Raw genomic sequence first — 17,341 nt, forward strand, 5'->3', positions numbered from 1 at the left:
AAGTGGCACACTTACTTAATAACTTAAAAACCCTTCAACTTTCACTTTTCAAAGTTCACAAACTATTAATGAAATGTGCAAATTGAACCACAACTGCACACATAGATGCAACCAATGAAAATGTTACCTGTAGATAAAGCATTTCTTGTCTAAGAATTAACTCTCTTTTTCCTCAAAAACAGCATGTAATTACTTTTGGAGGGTTGCGATGTTATTGGGGAAACTGTGTGTGTGTGTGTGTGTGCGCGCGCACGCGTGCGCTGGAAGATTCCAGGAATAGATGCCTGCTCTAGAAAAGGAGATGTTTGAGAGGTTTATTAAGCCCTTGTAATAGAAAGTGATTGTAATTTTCTTGCCAAAAAAACATTAGATCTTTGTTTACTTTCTATTTATGGAGAATCCGAGGCTATGAGCTTCCAAGCTGTATCATCATTAGACAATTTGCCCAGATAGATCACTGTTTTGAAGTAGGTTCAACCCTTGTACCTAAAAGACCCGCATGTGGCCCAAACTGAACCATCCTTTGGAAACTTAGAACGCTACATGTTACCCAAAATACAGCCTTCCCAAACATGTTTGACAGGCGCTTCAAGAGGCGGCAAAGAAGCAACCATATCAGATTTCTGCAAATGCAACAAACTGGAAAAATTCAGATGACCAAAACGTGCATGCCAAAGTTTTGCATCTGAAATAGCCCTTGAATCTGCAACAGCAGTTGCAAAATTTTGTCCACACTTGTCATACAAAGTGAGCTTATATAGCATTCTACGTGCTGACAACTTTTTGGAGGCCAGATGATTTTAGAGTTGGTGCTTTCCATGAATTTCTTTTAGAGAGACCACGGGCCTTCCCCAGCGCAGTGCTGTACCAGCACTGCTCTGGCATTACCTGTTAGCACTTGTCCGGTCATTTGATCCGGCATAAACAATTTAAAAATACTTTAACTAACTTATCCTAAGGCCGTAAAATAATTCAGGCCTTAGGGTTATTATTCTAAGGACCCCATCTCATTCTTGTGCTTGCACTAGCGCGGGTTATTTTCTAAGCCTGAAATCTGAGGCTACTATCTACCCCTTCATTGAAGACCCGATTTCTCAATCACTCAATCACTCGGGCTTCAGAGTATTTTCTGCTAGAGTCTCCCTAAGGTGCACTAGCCCAAACTTGGGCGCACCTGAGGCCCCAGAACTGCTAGATCTATTCTTATGTGTACACAACTAATTAAATAATTCTTTTCTCGTAAATACATTAATTATTTACAAAGTCTGACATAGTTACACGTCGATTGGCTAGCCGCTAAGTGCACGGTCCACTCTCAATGAGAGAAAAGAGGCACAAGGGGAGGTTGGACAAGCCCTTCTTTCTTGGGTTGCTTGTCACTCTTCAAAAACACGATTAGGAATCGACATGCCTAAGTGAACTTGGGTTCGTGCGACCTCAACAAGAGCGGTCTACTTATGATTGCACAATTCTCTACAATGCATGGACTTGCCGACGATGTCGACGACGATGAGGACGACGACGAGACGGGCTGAAATCTGCAAACGCTAAGGGCTGAAATCTGCAAATCTTGTATCTATTGAATTCTGACTCTATGTCGATGACGATGGCGATGACGACGATGCAACGACGATACGCTGAAAACGCAGATGCTACGAAGAGACTCACAAAAGTGCCAGATCACTTCCTATTCTAAACTGACTTGACTGAACTGAACCCTAGTCATGTTGTAGCATGTCCATGGACACATAGGGTTGGATGTGTCACGTGACATCCCCTCCTTTTCAAAGTGAGGTACTGGTACTGAACTGTATGGCATCAAGGGAGATCACCAATAGCATCCTGGACTCTTCGCTGGCCCACTCTAATATGTGGATCGTGCGGTACTTGAACTTCATAAAGGTCTGCAATGCTTGCTTCTTTGGGTCGCGCCGAAAGCAGCACAAAGTCTCTGTGGCTCCTTCGATGCTTCAACTTCGTCTAGAGTCCTGCTTCTTTCTTCTTCAAGAATCTCCACGGCTCCAAATTTCTGAAACCACTTCCAACACAAAAACATGAACATATCTATTCCATGTAAAGTGACTGGAAAAAATCTTGTCTTCCTCAAAGACTGTGCATGCAACGTAGATGAACAAAGAGACCGAGTGCCAGACCATTCACCACATACATGCAAATGATGAGATCCAATCGTTCTCTTCTGATCTAAAGCAATCAACTGTGGCAATTGAAACCGGCATGTTCAATCCAAAAAGGGCGGTAGACCTTAGACTTAAACCTTATTTGCTTTCACCCATTTAATTTGTCGCCCACTTTACCTGTACTTTCAAGACACAACAAAGGGGAGAGGGATACAGGCTGCTAGATTGCACCTGTATGAGTAGACCGACACCAGATTGGCCCCTAACTTAGGAGCCCCTTTCGGTATTTCTTTATTGTTTAAAAGAGGGAATAAACGTTGTGGTTCCCTACAAGCTGCCCCGCACAAACTTGGCTGAATTTCAACTGTTCCGGCCTGATTTCAGCAACATAACTGTACTAGGACCCTTCATAGTCAATATTCCCACGCATTGAATGACTTTCCCGACGCATACAGGCACTTTGCAAAACCTGGCGAGAATCTGCAGCACGCTGAATTCTCTGTTTTCAGCCCCGAAAATGCGCCAGATCACCTGTACAGCGGTCCCCTCGCGTCCCCGAACCTCCTGAGGGTATTAGGGACCGTTTAGGGCCAAAACCCTAAACCTGCAAAAATACACGGCAGGCTGTAATTTACTGTTTCGGGCTCCATTTCGCGTGCCGGTCGCATCCGTAGTAAGCCCTCGAGCTCCCGCACCTGTAGGGCTACTTGCCCTTTGAATCGGACAAGATTTCTGGCGTAAAACCTCTCCGAATTCACCTGTACCTGCGGGGGATTAGCCGCTAGCTAATCCAATACCTATGCAAGAGGCTCTTGCCTCGGCAATCGCGCATGAACCCACACAACTGTACATTGGTCAACTGAAAAGCCCACTAGAGGGGAATAACATACTACCATAGGGGAGAGAGAGGGCAGTGCGTAGCGTGCAAGGCATCACTCCTGGCACCGCACTGTACATAAGAGGGAAAGGAAGCACTCCATAGCTCTTACCCTGTGACAAGGAGAAAATGAGCCCCTCCCCTCACTAAAATCAGCGCCCCCTCTTCATGCATGAGGAAAGTGCACCAGAATGTGCCACTTGGCGTATTTACAAGCATTTTCCCGTTTCGGGGTTACCGCCTAAAAATATCCTGACCGGTTGCCCAATTGACTTCGCGGCAGAGTAATAAAATGTTCCCCTTGTCATTCCGGAGGTAATGACGCAAATACATTTTTAGGTCCCAAAATAGCAGTTCCCTAAATTTTAGGAGATGCTGCCATTGTATCTTTCTAGGTCATCTGACCCCCTTTGTACACTGAAGCCACACCCAGAATTGAAATGTAGCCTCTGTAGCAAAGGATTCCAATTTGGCTAGCCAATGACCCCACTTTGGCTAACCATAGTCCTTGTCCAACCTTAGTGCTCTCTTGCCCTCAGGCCAAGACTCCCTCTGGACAGTTCCACACTAGCTATGCAATGCAGGGCAATCAGATTTCCCGAAGGGTGTTTCCAAAAAGTGAAAGTAAATAAATAATAAGAAAGAAATCAACAAAAAGGATAGATAGTAGTCACACGCTGGTGACATACCCCCCTCTTGAAATCTCAAACGTCCTCATTTGCATCTATGTCGTACATGCTCACAGTCAACACTGGTGTATTCAACACCTCGTCGACACATGTATTGCCTGCGTGTGAACCCTGTCCCAATGACATAGTGGTAGCTTCGCACTCTGCCATTGCTTTGAGTCACTAACTTTCCAATGACAAAACGGTAGGCACACATTTTGCCACTGTCTTATAGTACACGTTGGGCCCAATAACACTTTCGAGCATACCCAAACCGACAGTTTAAGAATGCAGTTACACATGTACCCTTTAATAGAAGCAATTATTGTATCCTTGACAAACTAACAAGAAATACTCACTTCTATAGCACTAACCAAACTTTTGGACATTCCATAAGAGCAATTGCCGAACTGTCAATCTGTACAGCTCTAACATTCATGTAACATGTATTTGATTTGAGCTCACTTTAAATACCATGTACATCATTTGTTTCAGAAGCCATTGTCACACTGACAATCCATGTAGCTTTGAAACTCAAGGGGTCAAGGTAGGTTGCAAATCCAAGGCTTCAAGGTAAAGTGATAACACAGTTGGTGACTCTGCAAGTTCACCTTCTTCCATCCACTTAGCATCCATTGGTGGATAGTTTCTGAACTCACCATTAACGCCTAGCAGCCTTGCCTTTCACTTTTCTTTCTTTATGTGCCAAAATCTGTTCCGGGACCAAGATCTCGTCAAGTTCCTCGACTTCCGACTGATCTTCAGCTGGCATATCTTCTGGCACATCACCCACATAGGGTCTGAGAAGACTCACATGAAACGCATTGTGAATCTTCCAACTGTCAGGCAATTTCAGCCTATATGCAACATCATTGATTATGTCGCACACTTAAAAAGGCCCATAGTAACGCATGCTGAGCTTTGGAAACAAGCTTTCCTTGCCCTTCATCTTCTTTAACCTTGCCTTTTCAAAGCGTAGAAGCACCCAATCACCAAGTGAAAATACCACTTCACGACAGTGACGATCAGCTGCTTTCTTTTGCTTTGCCTGAGTCTTTTCCAAGGCCACTTTGACCTTCTTGTACATTTCATCCATGTCTTGAACATACTTCTCTGCTTCAAATATCTTGTCCTTTGTATGCAGTATGGGAGGAACTTTCTTGCCACCTTCAACTATCTCAAAAGGTGCCTTGCCAGTTGATGAATGCATTGTATTATTGTATGCATACTCCACCAATGGCAAATACTGCTCCCACTTTCCTTTATGCTCTGACACATAGCACTTCAGCAGATCTAGGACAGTAGAATTTGCCTCTTCTGACTGCCCATCTGTTTGAGGATGAAATGACGAAGAGAATTTGAGCATGGTGCCCATATTCTCAAACAAGCCTCTCCAGAACAAACTTGTCATGCGTGGATCACGGTCGCTAACAATCGACTGTGGCATGCCATGATACTTGAAAATATTGCTCATAAACAAGCGTACCATCTGATCTGGCTTTATCTTCTTCCTGACAAGAATAAAATGAGCCTGCTTGCTAAATCTGCAAATGCTTGCTAAATCTGCAAATGATGGTCCAAATACCATCGTTTCCTGTCTGCATTCTCGGAAGATCAAAGATAAAATCCATAGCAATACTTTCCCATGGTTTATCTGGAATAGGCAATGGTTGCAATAACCCTGGTGCCTTTTGCCTGTCAAACTTGACCTTCTGGCAAATTAGGCATTCTCGCACAAAGGCATCCACATCTCTTCTCAATGTAGGCCAGTAGAAGAATGTCTCAATCGCTTTAACAGTAGCATCGATACCACGATGCCCTGCATACGGTGGGACATGACTCTCTTCTATAACTTTGTGTCACAATCGCTTTGTGACACACAATCTGCCATGCATCATCATGAACCCATCTCTAAGAAGATAGTGTTCATGACGTTGTCCATCCATTAGCTGCTCGAAGACCCTTGCAAAATCTTCATCATTTGCATACTGTTCCCTCATATCATCAAGTTCATGATGATAAGGAATTGACACAGCTGAAATTTGTGGCTTCCTTGACAAGGCATCAGCCACAACGTTCTTCTTGCCTTCCACATGCACAATCTGAAAGTGGAACATGGACAAAATATTTGCCCATCGCATATGCTTCTCAGATAACTTTGTCTGTGTCAAGAAATATCGCAAGGTCTGATGGTCCGTTTGGACAACAAAGTCTGCACCTAGCAGGTAGTGTTTCCAACTTAAGAGCGCATGAATCAGGCGTGCTTCCAGGTATCAGATCAATGGTTTGATCTTCAGGCCCTCTGAAAAGCAATCGGCATGAGTGTGGAGAAAAATCTTGGCGTTCTTTTGATCAGGTCAAAACATATTCAACCTTTATCCAGCGTTCAGTTCTCTCCCAAAAGAATGAGTAAGAAACTGAAGTTCATCAAGTACATCTCTAAGCCCTTCATTTATCAAAGTCGCTTTCTCGGCACGATAGTCAACCACGGTGTAGTTCTTGTGGTACTAAGGGATCCTGAGTAGAACGTCACTCGCGTGCCCTGAGCACCCCTGTCATTGCAAACGAAGTTTGCCAATGCTCGGTCTAATGGCAATATCCCATCCGGGTGCCAGTCGAACTACCTCCGCATGTGGCGTCCATCTGTCGAGCATAATTCCAAATCGAACCGCCAATTCCAAGTGAAAAGAAGTTGGCCTTGGCTCCTTCAAAAGAGCTTCCTGATCCTTCACTTTGCCCCAAAAAGCAGCAAAGTTTGTACTTTCATTCATTTGATTCGGTGCAAGTCCCATGCCATGTGGTACCAGTTTTGCTTTTCTATCTGTCTTTTCTGCCACGCTCCTCAGCTGCTCTCGAACTCTTACGCCTGTCGTCGTTCTTTATCATTCTGTTCTTTCTGTGCCTTTTTAGGGCACTTCGCGGACATATGTCCATGTTCCCCGCATCCAAAGCACTTACCCTCTCTGATGAAGCGAGCTCTCTCCTCAGGAGTAAGCTTGGGTCGTACATCCTTTTTCTCTGGGTTGCTCTTTTTCTTTCTACTTTCATTCCCAGAAGTCTGTTCGGCTCGTTGTGTCATGGCCTCATCTGTGGGGTAGGTCAGACTGCCAGAGTGAATGGCAAAGCCCCGCTTTGCATGACTAATCAACTCCTGAATAGAAGCTGACTTCTGTTCCAAGCAGTGATCTCGGATCTCTGTAGGTAGACCCAAGGTAAACCGCTCAATCTGTTCTCTGAATGAGATCTTCTTAAATGAAGAGGCGGGTAGAAAAGAGCTCCAGAATCTTTCACAATAAGCATTGATTGTGTCTTTCTTGGTCATCTGAAGATGGTTCCAAGTAGCTCGTATATCTCATTCATATTGTTGCGTTAACCAAGAAGAAATAAAAAGCTTCTTAAATTTCAGCCATTTAACTGGCACAGTCTTGCTTAATAGAAGCGTGGACCACCAAGTGCGAGCATTCCTCTTAAAGTAAGAGGCAGCTCTCCGAACCTTGGAGTGCTCTGAATAGCGTCCTCCCGCGAAAGCGATGTCAAACTGCTGTATAAAAGACAGAGCCTTCGAAGCATCTGAGTATCCTGAAAAAGTATCAAACTTGATCGAGTGGCCACCTTCCTTAAACTCTCGGACTTTCTTGCTTTTATCTTCGAGAAAGTCATACTGGTTGGCTTTGTAAAAATTCTTCTTGTTCGCATAAAAGTTTCCATTGTCAGAGTCTGAACTGTCTGTAGACGAGTCCTCTGTAGAAGTGTCACTCTCACTAGGCGAGACTTAGACTTCCTTGCCTTTTTCTTGCCCTTTCCGAAGCGTTGTTTCTTGCTTCGCTTTTTGCTTTTCATGTCTTCTTCGCTCGAGTCTGAAGAGCTAGAAGAACTGTCAGAAGAAGAAGAAGAACTGGGTAGGTCTTCAAACTTGACGCGCTTCTTCAATTTCTTTGCCTTGTCAAATGTCGACCGACGACCCAAATATCCCAGGAAGTCAATGCCTTTCTTCTGCTTTTTGCCGTGCTTTTTGCCTTTCTTTTGCACGTCGAAAAGCTGAGCAATCCGTGCATCAATCACGTTCTCCAGTTCCTTCTCCGCATATTTCTTGGAGGCAGAAGGTTTCTTGAGAGTGGGTTTCGGGAGTGGTGTTGTGGTTCTCTCCCACTCCATCTGTACCTCTTCCAAAGAGGTCTGGTTCATATATTTTGCCATCTTTGGGTCCTTGGCAAAATTGAGCATCATCTTTGTTGCATCGCCAATCAATTGACGATGCTCCATCTCTCTTTGCTCCACCTGAGTAGGCCGAGGCGGGCCATACTCTCTGTCTGAATCCTCGTTGTATCCCGGGAAGTCAGTGCCTTTCTTCTGCTTTTTGCCGTGCTTTTTGCACATCGAAAAGCTGCGCAATCCGTGCATCAACCACGTTCTCCAGTTCCTTCTCCGTATATTTCTTGGAGGCAGAAGGTTTCTTGAGAGCGGGTTTCGGGAGTGGTGTTGTGGTTCTCTGCCACTTCGTCTGTACCTCTTCCAAAGAGCTCTGGTTCATATATTTTGCCATCTTCGGGTCCTTGGCAAAATTGAGCATCATCTTTGTTGCATCGCCAATCAACTGGCGACGCTCCATCTCTCGCCGCTCCGCCTAAGTAGGCCAAGGCGGGCCATACTCTCTGCCAGAATCTTCGTTGTGATCCCTGCCCGCATCTCCAGATGCAGAGGGAGTCGACTGATCATTGCCTGAAGCCATAGGTGCCCCGAAAAAAAAAATTCGGGGATCAGATTTCCCGTAGAAGAGAAATCGGCCGTGCTCTGATACCACTGTAACAGACTTGGACACTCCAAGTCAAGAATCAATCGCGACAGCACCAAATAACCACTTCAAAACAATTCACAGATCACAATAGATTTGCATTGGCCCGGCGGAGTTCCGTGCCTAGAGATATTGGCCCCAAAGACTGGCGCCCCTTTCGGTATTTCTTTTTATATTAATCGGATCAAAGTACAAGAGAGTGGCTAGGGTTTCACTCTCAGACTCTGCGTCCAGATGCCCTCAGAAGTGAGGCCCTCACCACTAATTTAAAGGTTACAAGGGATGCCCAAAAGCAGAGCCCCAAAAGCTTCAAATCAAAAGCAATTGCTCTCTCTCTCACAGAGAGTCAAAACTTGAAAGCAAAAGCATTCTCTCTCCCTTTCTTATTAAGTAGAGAAAAAGCAAAATTTACGTCGCTCATCTTTTTTCTTTTTCTTTTTATAAAATTATTATTTAATAAGCCTCCGCGATTTCCGGAAATTAGGGTTTTTGGCAAAAATTATCGTTTGCAAGAATTTTAGGGTTTCAAGCAGAAATTAGGGTTTCTGCTGTCCGTAGACACGTCATCACTTTGTGACAATGCCACAAAGTGATGACGTGGCATGACCACCCAGACAGGTGTTGACATGGCAAATACGGTACGGACGCTAACATGGCAGTAGTACGGACTCTCTTGATTTTGCATTGGCTGTTGACGTGGCAGAACAGTACGGATTTCTGAGATTTGCGCTAACAGTGTTGATGTGGCAGCCTGTACGGAATTCCGCTTTTTGTGCTGGCTGACTTTACTTGCAGATTTTTAGCCAGTTGCTTTTGGGGATTATTGCTTTTGAGTTTGAAGCTTTTGGGGCTCTGCTTTTGGCATCCCTTGTAAAAAAAATTATAAGAGCCCTTTCGGCCTCACTCTGCAAAGCATCTAGACACAGAGTCTGAGAGAAGAGGTCCCTCGGGAGTTGTACTTTGCAATGATTAATGAAAAATAAAAGGGGCGCAAAACTTTGGGGCCAATACCTCTGGGCACAGAACTTCGTCAGGCCGTGTCGACTCTCTCTCTCTCACTATTAAAGTTCAATGATTATGAAGTTTCTGTTCGCCTGTTGCTATTGATTTCTCACTTGGAGTGTCCAAGCCGGTTACAGGAGCATTCAAATCAACAAAAGGTACAGACAGTGGTTGCCATGAATTCTCGCCAACCTCGAACACTGGAGATACGACCTGTTTGTACTGAAAAGAGGAACCCTCTTCCCTGGAGTCATTTGTCTTGTCATCTATAGTGTAATTCCGAGTTTATATGCTTTCTGTCTTCGCCAAAACCCAACCAAGGCTCGCTTCTTAAGGAAAAAGTGATTCTATCCCAACGATGGAACCATGGAACCAGCCCGTAGGGCGGTAGACTTTCGTTTTCACCCCATCATTACTTTATTAACTTTACTTGAACTTTACAACACAAAGAAACTTCACGAATAAACCTGTGATTAAAATTCAACATTTCACAACTTGGTAGCTAGAGCGCTCCCAAGCAGCCAGCGACACCCTATAGGCCCCAAAAACTGGCGCCCCTTTCGGTATTTCTTTATTCTTATTGCACTTGAGAAAAACCTATAAACTTCTACAAGCTGTCCCACTTTTATCGGGCTGAAATTCCCCTACTCTAACCCGATTTTGGCAACATAACCACAATAGAAGTCTCCATGGACAAAATCCCAAGTAAACATTGACTTTCCACGCACTTCAAAGCACTTTACAAAACCTGGCAAGAAATTACAGCACGCAGAATTCTCTGTTATTGGCCTCCAATTTGCACCCAAAATACCTGTTCAATGATTCCTAGCTTCCCAAAAGCTCATGGGACCTGTAGGCATCAAAACTAGCCAAAACCCTAAACCTGCAAAAATTATAGCAAGCTGTAATTCTCTGTCTTGCGCTCCGATTCGCGTGCCCATCACTTCAGAAGTGAGCCCTTGAGCTCTCGCACGTGTAGGGTCGCTTGCCCCTTGAACTAGACAAAATTCCTCGCGGGAAATCTCTCTCAATTGTCCTGTACAAGTACCCAAGGCTTTCCCGAGACCCCCCTAGCGTTACCTTGCAGTTAAGGTGCGAAACCCTAAACCTACAAAAAATCACAGCAGGCTGTAATTTTCTGTTTCGTATCATTTGCATGAAGCAAACACGTCTACGCATGTGTCAAGAGCTCCCGCACACAATGGGACAGTTCCCCTATAAATCGGACGAGTTTTCACACGAGAGAACTCTTTGTTTTCGCATTCCTTCTCGATGGAACTGTGCGTACCTAAAGGGGATTAGCAATTAGCTAATCCGGTTCCTGTACAGAAGGTTCTTGCCTTGGCAAACGCACATAACACCCCCAGAACTGTACATGGTCATCTGAGAAGCCCAACTAGTGGGGCATTACCATATGCGCAAAGGGGAGAGAAAGATGTGCGAGAGCAAATCATGGCGCTACATAGAGCAAGGGAGAAGGCAAGCTTTCCATTAACGTTGTGATCACCTACACCCGCTACTCACAGTCTCACACACTGTGTAGCACACTTATGTAATATGAAGTCCAAAAAACAGCCCCCGCTCAAAAATGGACACCCCCTCTTGGATGAGGCTTCTGGAAAGTGTGTGTTGGCCTGCATGCAGCTTCCCTACTGCCAGGTGTCCATTTGACTCCCTTTGGTTTAATTTCCTAGTACCCACCAACTTATAAAGTCCTGGCGAGGGGCCTAAATGACTTTGAACGAGCATAGCCAACTTTTTACGGCTCGGATTTCACTGCTAACTGGCCCAACCATCTCCTGGCGACCTGCCCTTCCTAACTGCGGGTGAGACTCTTGGCCAATGACAATTTCACACTGGCCATGCAATGTCTGAGCATTTGTGATTTTAACAAGAGGGTCTCAAAAATAAAGTAAAAAAACAAGGGAAAGAAACCTGAAAATATATGTAGTGGTTGTCACAATCTCGTGACACTTTCCATGGAAAATTTGACAATGGTTTTTTCCGACCTATTATGTTTGGTGGTTTTCATTAGTTTTGAGTCCAAAGTTCCATTTCTGCAGCCTTGAGTCTTAACTCTTTATCTTTAAGTACGACTCGTTGAGTTTGCTAATTGATGGCAATAGCCATCTTTCTTTACTTAAATGATTAATAAAATTTTCTATTGCGATTCACAACGGTCGATGATCATTAGTTCTCGATTCATCTTGATCAATGTAATGACACTGACAAAAAAAAGTTGATTGTAGATTTGTTTTTCTTCGAGTTAAAAAATTAGAGTCATGTTTGATTGAACCTAGGGATTCAAATCAAACTCATTTGCATTTGACGTTCGATTGGCGTTTGAATATATATATTTGACGTCGGTTGCCAACTGTACTAAGATTGTGTGTGGGGGCTCACACACATAGTTGTAACCGCCGTAAGTCATCAACATGGATAGAAATACCACAAGGGATGCCTATTAGAGGGGGTCAATCTCAATCTCTCTAAGTGAGAAACTCTAACCCACTGTGTCTTATCTAAAGTATTCTCTTTCAATTCCGTTTGTTGTTTTTCCCTTTGTTGTTACGTTGTTGCATTGTTTTACCACCTTGTGAGGTGACTTGCCGGTTTCAGCTCCAATCCGCGGCAATCATTGTCGAAGATGAAAGCGTTAGTGAGCCTACATCGCAACCATCCCCGAACGATCCAGTTTCTTTGTAGATTGCAAAGACATCATCCATCGGAGACCATTTTGAGGTGCGGGAATGAGTTCAGCAGTGCCTCAGCAGTGCCTCACCTTAAGCCGGAGGAAATGTCACATGTACATAGCTATGTGCCACATGCCAAGGTTTGTCTAAAGAGCCTAGGGGATTAAATGGTTTGTATGAGGTGTTTGACAGGTTTTATCACACTTAAATTGACATGTCACACTAGCATGTAGATTAGGACAAGACCAGAATGTGTTCCTATTTAAGAGATAGTTTCATAAAATAGCCCTAAACTGTGAGCACGTTTTTCGTTTTGGGGGATTATGAAACTCAAAAGTTTCAAGGGCAGATTTTATTTAGTAGGTATAAATGCAAACCACATTTCAGCCCTAGCGCCATATTCTCAGTGAATCTGGGAGCCCTGGCTTTTTTCAGCAGTCCTTTCCAGGCATTTCCGACAGCCCATAGCAGCTATTGCCATCCTTGGCAACTAACAAAGTGCTGCCCCACTCTTCCCTGTCCATAGTGCCTGCCCCTGCTGCCCATCATCTTCCCCATCATTTCCCGCATCCATAGCTGCGTTTTCCCCACAATTTGCAGCCATCGTCTGGCTACCCTATCTGCATTTTTGCAGACAGCATTCAGCCATAGATACCTCTTCCATCTGATGTGCCCAAGATCTCCCTGTTCGTGTTCATCAGCAGCCCCACATGGAGACAGCTCTGTTCGCTACATCACAGATTAGTCACCTCCCAAACTCTGTATCTCTCTCCGCTAGTGCAAAGGAACATTCTCTAGGTAAAAGAAACCAAGCGAAGGGGATGATTGTATGAAAACTGGTGTCTATCACGTCTAGCATCAACTGTGCAGGACAATTAGAATATAACCAAACATACAACATACATGGTATGCCATCCATGCTCATACAAAATCCTTCTAATAATCCTCCGAGAAAGGTAAAAGCTGCAATATACGAAAATCTGTAACATGCATGGCCAGCTAGATTCTATTACGTGTCACCATACCAAACCAAAACTCCAATTGTACAACCATACAACGATAGCTAATGGTATCTCGCATTAGGCCTGGATGAACAACCACCACTACCGAGTTTGCCAGTAATGCTGAGGACATGGTGTGACCTTGCAAAAGCAACAACACTAGCAGAATGGTGTTACTCAGACCAATGAATGAGCAGTTGATGATAAAAGAGATGCCTTTGGCAAATACTACTTTATCCCAGAAAATTGGAACAAATTTTTACCAAGATGGCACTATGTCCTTAATGAGTCTGCAAAGCTTCAGTCCAAAATGTCATGACTTATAACGACATGGACCCATTGCATACTTTTATTATTAGAGAGAAGTGAAGGGAGAAACTTTACTTCATTCAGGTCATCCGATTCCATAAATGCAGAAATAAAGAACCATGTACAAAACACATCGTGCAGGTCATCAGATTTCCATGGATATAGAAATAAAGAACAATATATAAAACACATCGCAATGTGACAAAAAAGCACACAGACTCAATTAATAGCAAAAGCCCACGACTTGTGGTAAACATGCATGTTAACATTTATATATCACTGTAAACACTAGAGTAAAAAATTCAAACTTACCAGGAGACTTCCCCTGAAATTTATTCATAGCGTAGCGCAATATACCAACAGCAATACCTAGTTTTTCCTGTTTCTTGAACTCATTTGCTATATAGACCTGACTGCGTGCCTCATGCAAGATCATGCATGTGTTAATAAATCTCTGCAAAATATAATATAAGCTTTAGAATCTATAGTGGCAAAGTTCCCAGATTTAGAACTCTGTTTGGTTCACTGACCTTTAATTTATCTGATATATCACTAAACTCGCTAGAATGAGTTAGAAGAAGGCTATTTGCCTCTTCTAGGAATTGCACAACCCCATAGTGCAATTTTGCCAACAAACTTCCACTGGTTGCCTTCTCTTCAGCTTTTCGTACAATGACAGCCTGTTTCAAAACAACATTCTTGGCATCAGCCATGTAGGATGAATGTCCCACCCCAAGCTTCACAAACAAATTATGTGTATAATCTAAAGACTGTGTAAAAAACAGTAAGGTCCAGAAACTTTTTACTTTCTTTTCATATGGTACTAGTGACAGCTTAGACCATCTTCCTGATCTAGCTTGCTTAGAAAGACATGTTAATGATCATCAATACCAATTTGTGACTCGAGCTTTGAGAAAATATGTTTCTATTGATAAATTTAGAACGTCCTCCTTAACGAGCTTGCTTCCCATACTTTTTATCCCAAGCAAATATGCAATGCCACTCAAGAAAATACCATGTTCAGCACTTAACCTGTGCTTCTGCCAGACAGACAAGGCACATGACGGTGACCATCGCTGAAGTGACTTCAGGAATCCGCTCTGATGATGGCAGATCTTGCAGTGGTGGAAGAACATCTTTTGCCATATGTTGAAAAACTCCTGCTGCTTTTCTGAACAAGGTTGCAGCTTCAACCAGGTCTGCATCTCAAAACTTATAGGTCAAAGAACATGAAGTCTACATGGTCAAAACCAGTTACCACACACGCCAATACTTGACCTGTAGATAAAACTTCCAAGGCTCTTTCACGTAGCAAGCCTCCATATAGGAAAAACACCATTGCTAGCTCAAATCTTAGGTTATCCACGCGATAAAACTTCAGAGCTGCAAGCCCAAAAGGACCAGAACTGGTCAAAACACTGGTCCAACGAATTTTCAATTCAGAGGTCCATTGAGGAACGCGTGCATTGCTGCTGGAAGACTCGACACGAACAACAAGGTTCTGCAACAAGGGTATGTATCTTTCTACTTTTTGAAGGTCCTGCAGCATCAAAATTTTCATGACAATAAAAGCATGATTCTGTCAATGCGCCCAGAAGCTAAGCATAGCCAGACGGTTAAAGTTGAAAAAAGATGCAAACAAAACAGATTACATAACCAACCTACCTGCAAAATTGGAGAGGAAACACCGCCTGCCATCTCTCTTGCAATCGCCGGTGTAAGCTGATTGGAACCATTGAGAAAGTCTTCGACAGCTTTTCTTCTTGTTGTCAGTTCCTTGAGTTGCTCTAAAGTGCCAGAGTCCCTTGCATAGTATGTGTCTTCAAATATTACCTGCAAAAGACATCAGAACCAAAACTCAGATTTACAGCCAGACATTTGACTGCTGAAATGTATGAGTGGAACCAAGATTACCTTCTTGGTTTTTAGCTTGACGGGATCTTGGTAGTGCAGCAACATTTGTTATCCAGGTAAATATTAAGATGGCATGAGATCGGTGTGCATGTATTTGTCACATTTGAGGTTACGAAAGGAGAAAACCTCAATAAAATACTCGGTGGTGCAATCAGCACTGCCTGATCAAAAGGCATCAAAAGGGTAAAGTCATCAATGCACGGCCTCTAGAGGAAAAGGAACGTCATGTAGCAGCAGCATTAACGCTAGAAAGAATGGCATTCTAGCCTACGGAGAAAAGAAGCTAGACAGAAAAATCAAGATGTAGATCAAACAAGAAACAAGCAGAAAGAAATGTGAGAACTGAATAACCTTGACAAGCTATGACGATGGAGGTGCGATTAAGCTCAAATGAGAGAAGAAGCAGAGCTGTTCCTCAAGTGATCGCGTACTAAAAGTTCCTCCTAATGCTCTGAGTTAGCAATGGCGGTGCGGGAAGCTGCTCTTTTGCTGCTAACCTTTCCGTTGCCGTGGTTCCGAATGCTGACGATGACGTGAATGCCGCGTACCAACAGAAATCGTATTATTATGCACGACTCAATGTTGCCACTCGATGCCAATACTCGCAGAATATATTTACTATCCCTATGGAGTTTAATCCCGGCTCTCTGTCTCTCTCTCTCTCTCTCTCATACTCCCAGAATATATTCCATCCTTACTATTCCTATGGAGTTTAATCCCGGAGGGGACTCTCTCTCTCTCTCTCTCTCTCTCTCTCTCTCTCTCTCTCACACACACAATTGTGGACCATCGGTTTAAGCGTGATTAGTGCCACATGGCAAAGTCAATGATGGTAAACACATTTTTTTGGCCTACATAAAGCCTAAGTGAACTCCGGGAACTCTTGGTAGCAATTGGACACCATTTGGTTAAGCTTGTTGATTAGGGCCATATGAAAAAGTCAATGATGTTTTTTCATACTTTCAATTGAGTGTTTGAGAAAGCCATTCACTACAAGGCCACACACTTTCTAATTAGCATCTTATCTATGTTTAAGTGGGGGCATTAACTCGAGGACCATAAGCACTTTCCCAATCTTTTATGGGGGGCCATTGTGACTATTTACCTTGTTTTACTCTCTCAAAAGTAGCTAAGACAAGCAATCACTACGGACCACCACCTATGTAGATCATTGGTGACTTTTCACATTGTAGACGACAGATAATATAATGTAAAAGTGACATTTACATTATGAAACTATTGTTCTATGTCACTTTATCATAGTTCGGTTGCATCTCCTCCTGCCTTTATTGTGGTGACATATTTTATCTCTCACCAAAATTTGCATTGGCCCCCCATTCTTTTCAACCTATGCAAGAATCCCTCCATTTTGACTCATTCCAAGAATTCACTTCAACTCTACGTAGCCCCTTTTTAGCTATGATTATAGTCTTTATCTGCGATGTCTTTATTTATGCTTTTTTATTCTCTTCTAAGACTTTGAATGTTAAGCTCAGATGGGCATTAGATTTAGGTCATTCTCCATGCAAAACCCTTGAGAGAGGTGTGTACATGTGTCTATCATTGTTGAGATATGGTTCCTAGTTGTCATCGTGAAATGGGTCAATTTTCCATATAGAAAATGTTGGAGTGGAGGGTAAGCCAGAAGTCAAGTAGTCGTGTCCTCCAAAGTGATCACCTTGCCACAAACAGAAAGCTCGTCTCAAAGTTATTGTGTATAAGAAATAAGAGCTTTAATAGAAGAGAAGTACCAGTATTGTAGATTGAACAAAGTCTTCCCTAGATCAAGGATCCAACGAGAGGTACTTGTCTCATACAAGTTGCAAAGGTAGTCCCAGACCTTATGCGATGATCAAAATGAAGTAAGAGGTGAGATCATGGAATCTGCACAGTTCATGCAGAGAAAGGAACACACCTCACGACTAGTCTTGTTCTGGGTTTCAACCA

The 17,341-nt window shown here is 43.3% G+C and overlaps 1 protein-coding gene across 2 annotated transcripts in view; it reads right to left on the reverse strand.

The window, feature by feature from the left end:
• LOC147463341 (Endosomal targeting BRO1-like domain-containing protein) overlaps positions 1 to 16,043 on the reverse strand; it is a 36,594-nt gene extending 20,551 nt beyond the window's left edge. The window contains exons 1-7 of one of the 2 annotated variants that reach the window (XM_086488222.1): positions 15,746 to 16,043; positions 15,395 to 15,551; positions 15,146 to 15,313; positions 14,759 to 15,020; positions 14,513 to 14,679; positions 14,011 to 14,160; positions 13,793 to 13,934 (exon numbers count right to left, since the gene is read on the reverse strand). In XM_086488222.1, coding sequence (XP_086344348.1) covers positions 13,793 to 13,934; positions 14,011 to 14,160; positions 14,513 to 14,679; positions 14,759 to 15,020; positions 15,146 to 15,313; positions 15,395 to 15,439 — 934 coding nt within the window. In that variant the 5' untranslated portion in view covers positions 15,440 to 15,551; positions 15,746 to 16,043. Of the gene's footprint in view, positions 1 to 13,792; positions 13,935 to 14,010; positions 14,161 to 14,512; positions 14,680 to 14,758; positions 15,021 to 15,145; positions 15,314 to 15,394; positions 15,556 to 15,745 lie in introns of both variants that reach the window. The other variant, XM_086488220.1, reaches the window with a different exon arrangement.
• Between the last annotated feature and the right edge of the window lie 1,298 nt (positions 16,044 to 17,341).

Source organism: Adiantum capillus-veneris, chromosome 2 (assembly GCF_014529385.1).
Source record: "Adiantum capillus-veneris isolate H3 chromosome 2, ASM1452938v2, whole genome shotgun sequence".
NCBI classification, from domain to species: Eukaryota; Viridiplantae; Streptophyta; class Polypodiopsida; order Polypodiales; family Pteridaceae; genus Adiantum; species Adiantum capillus-veneris.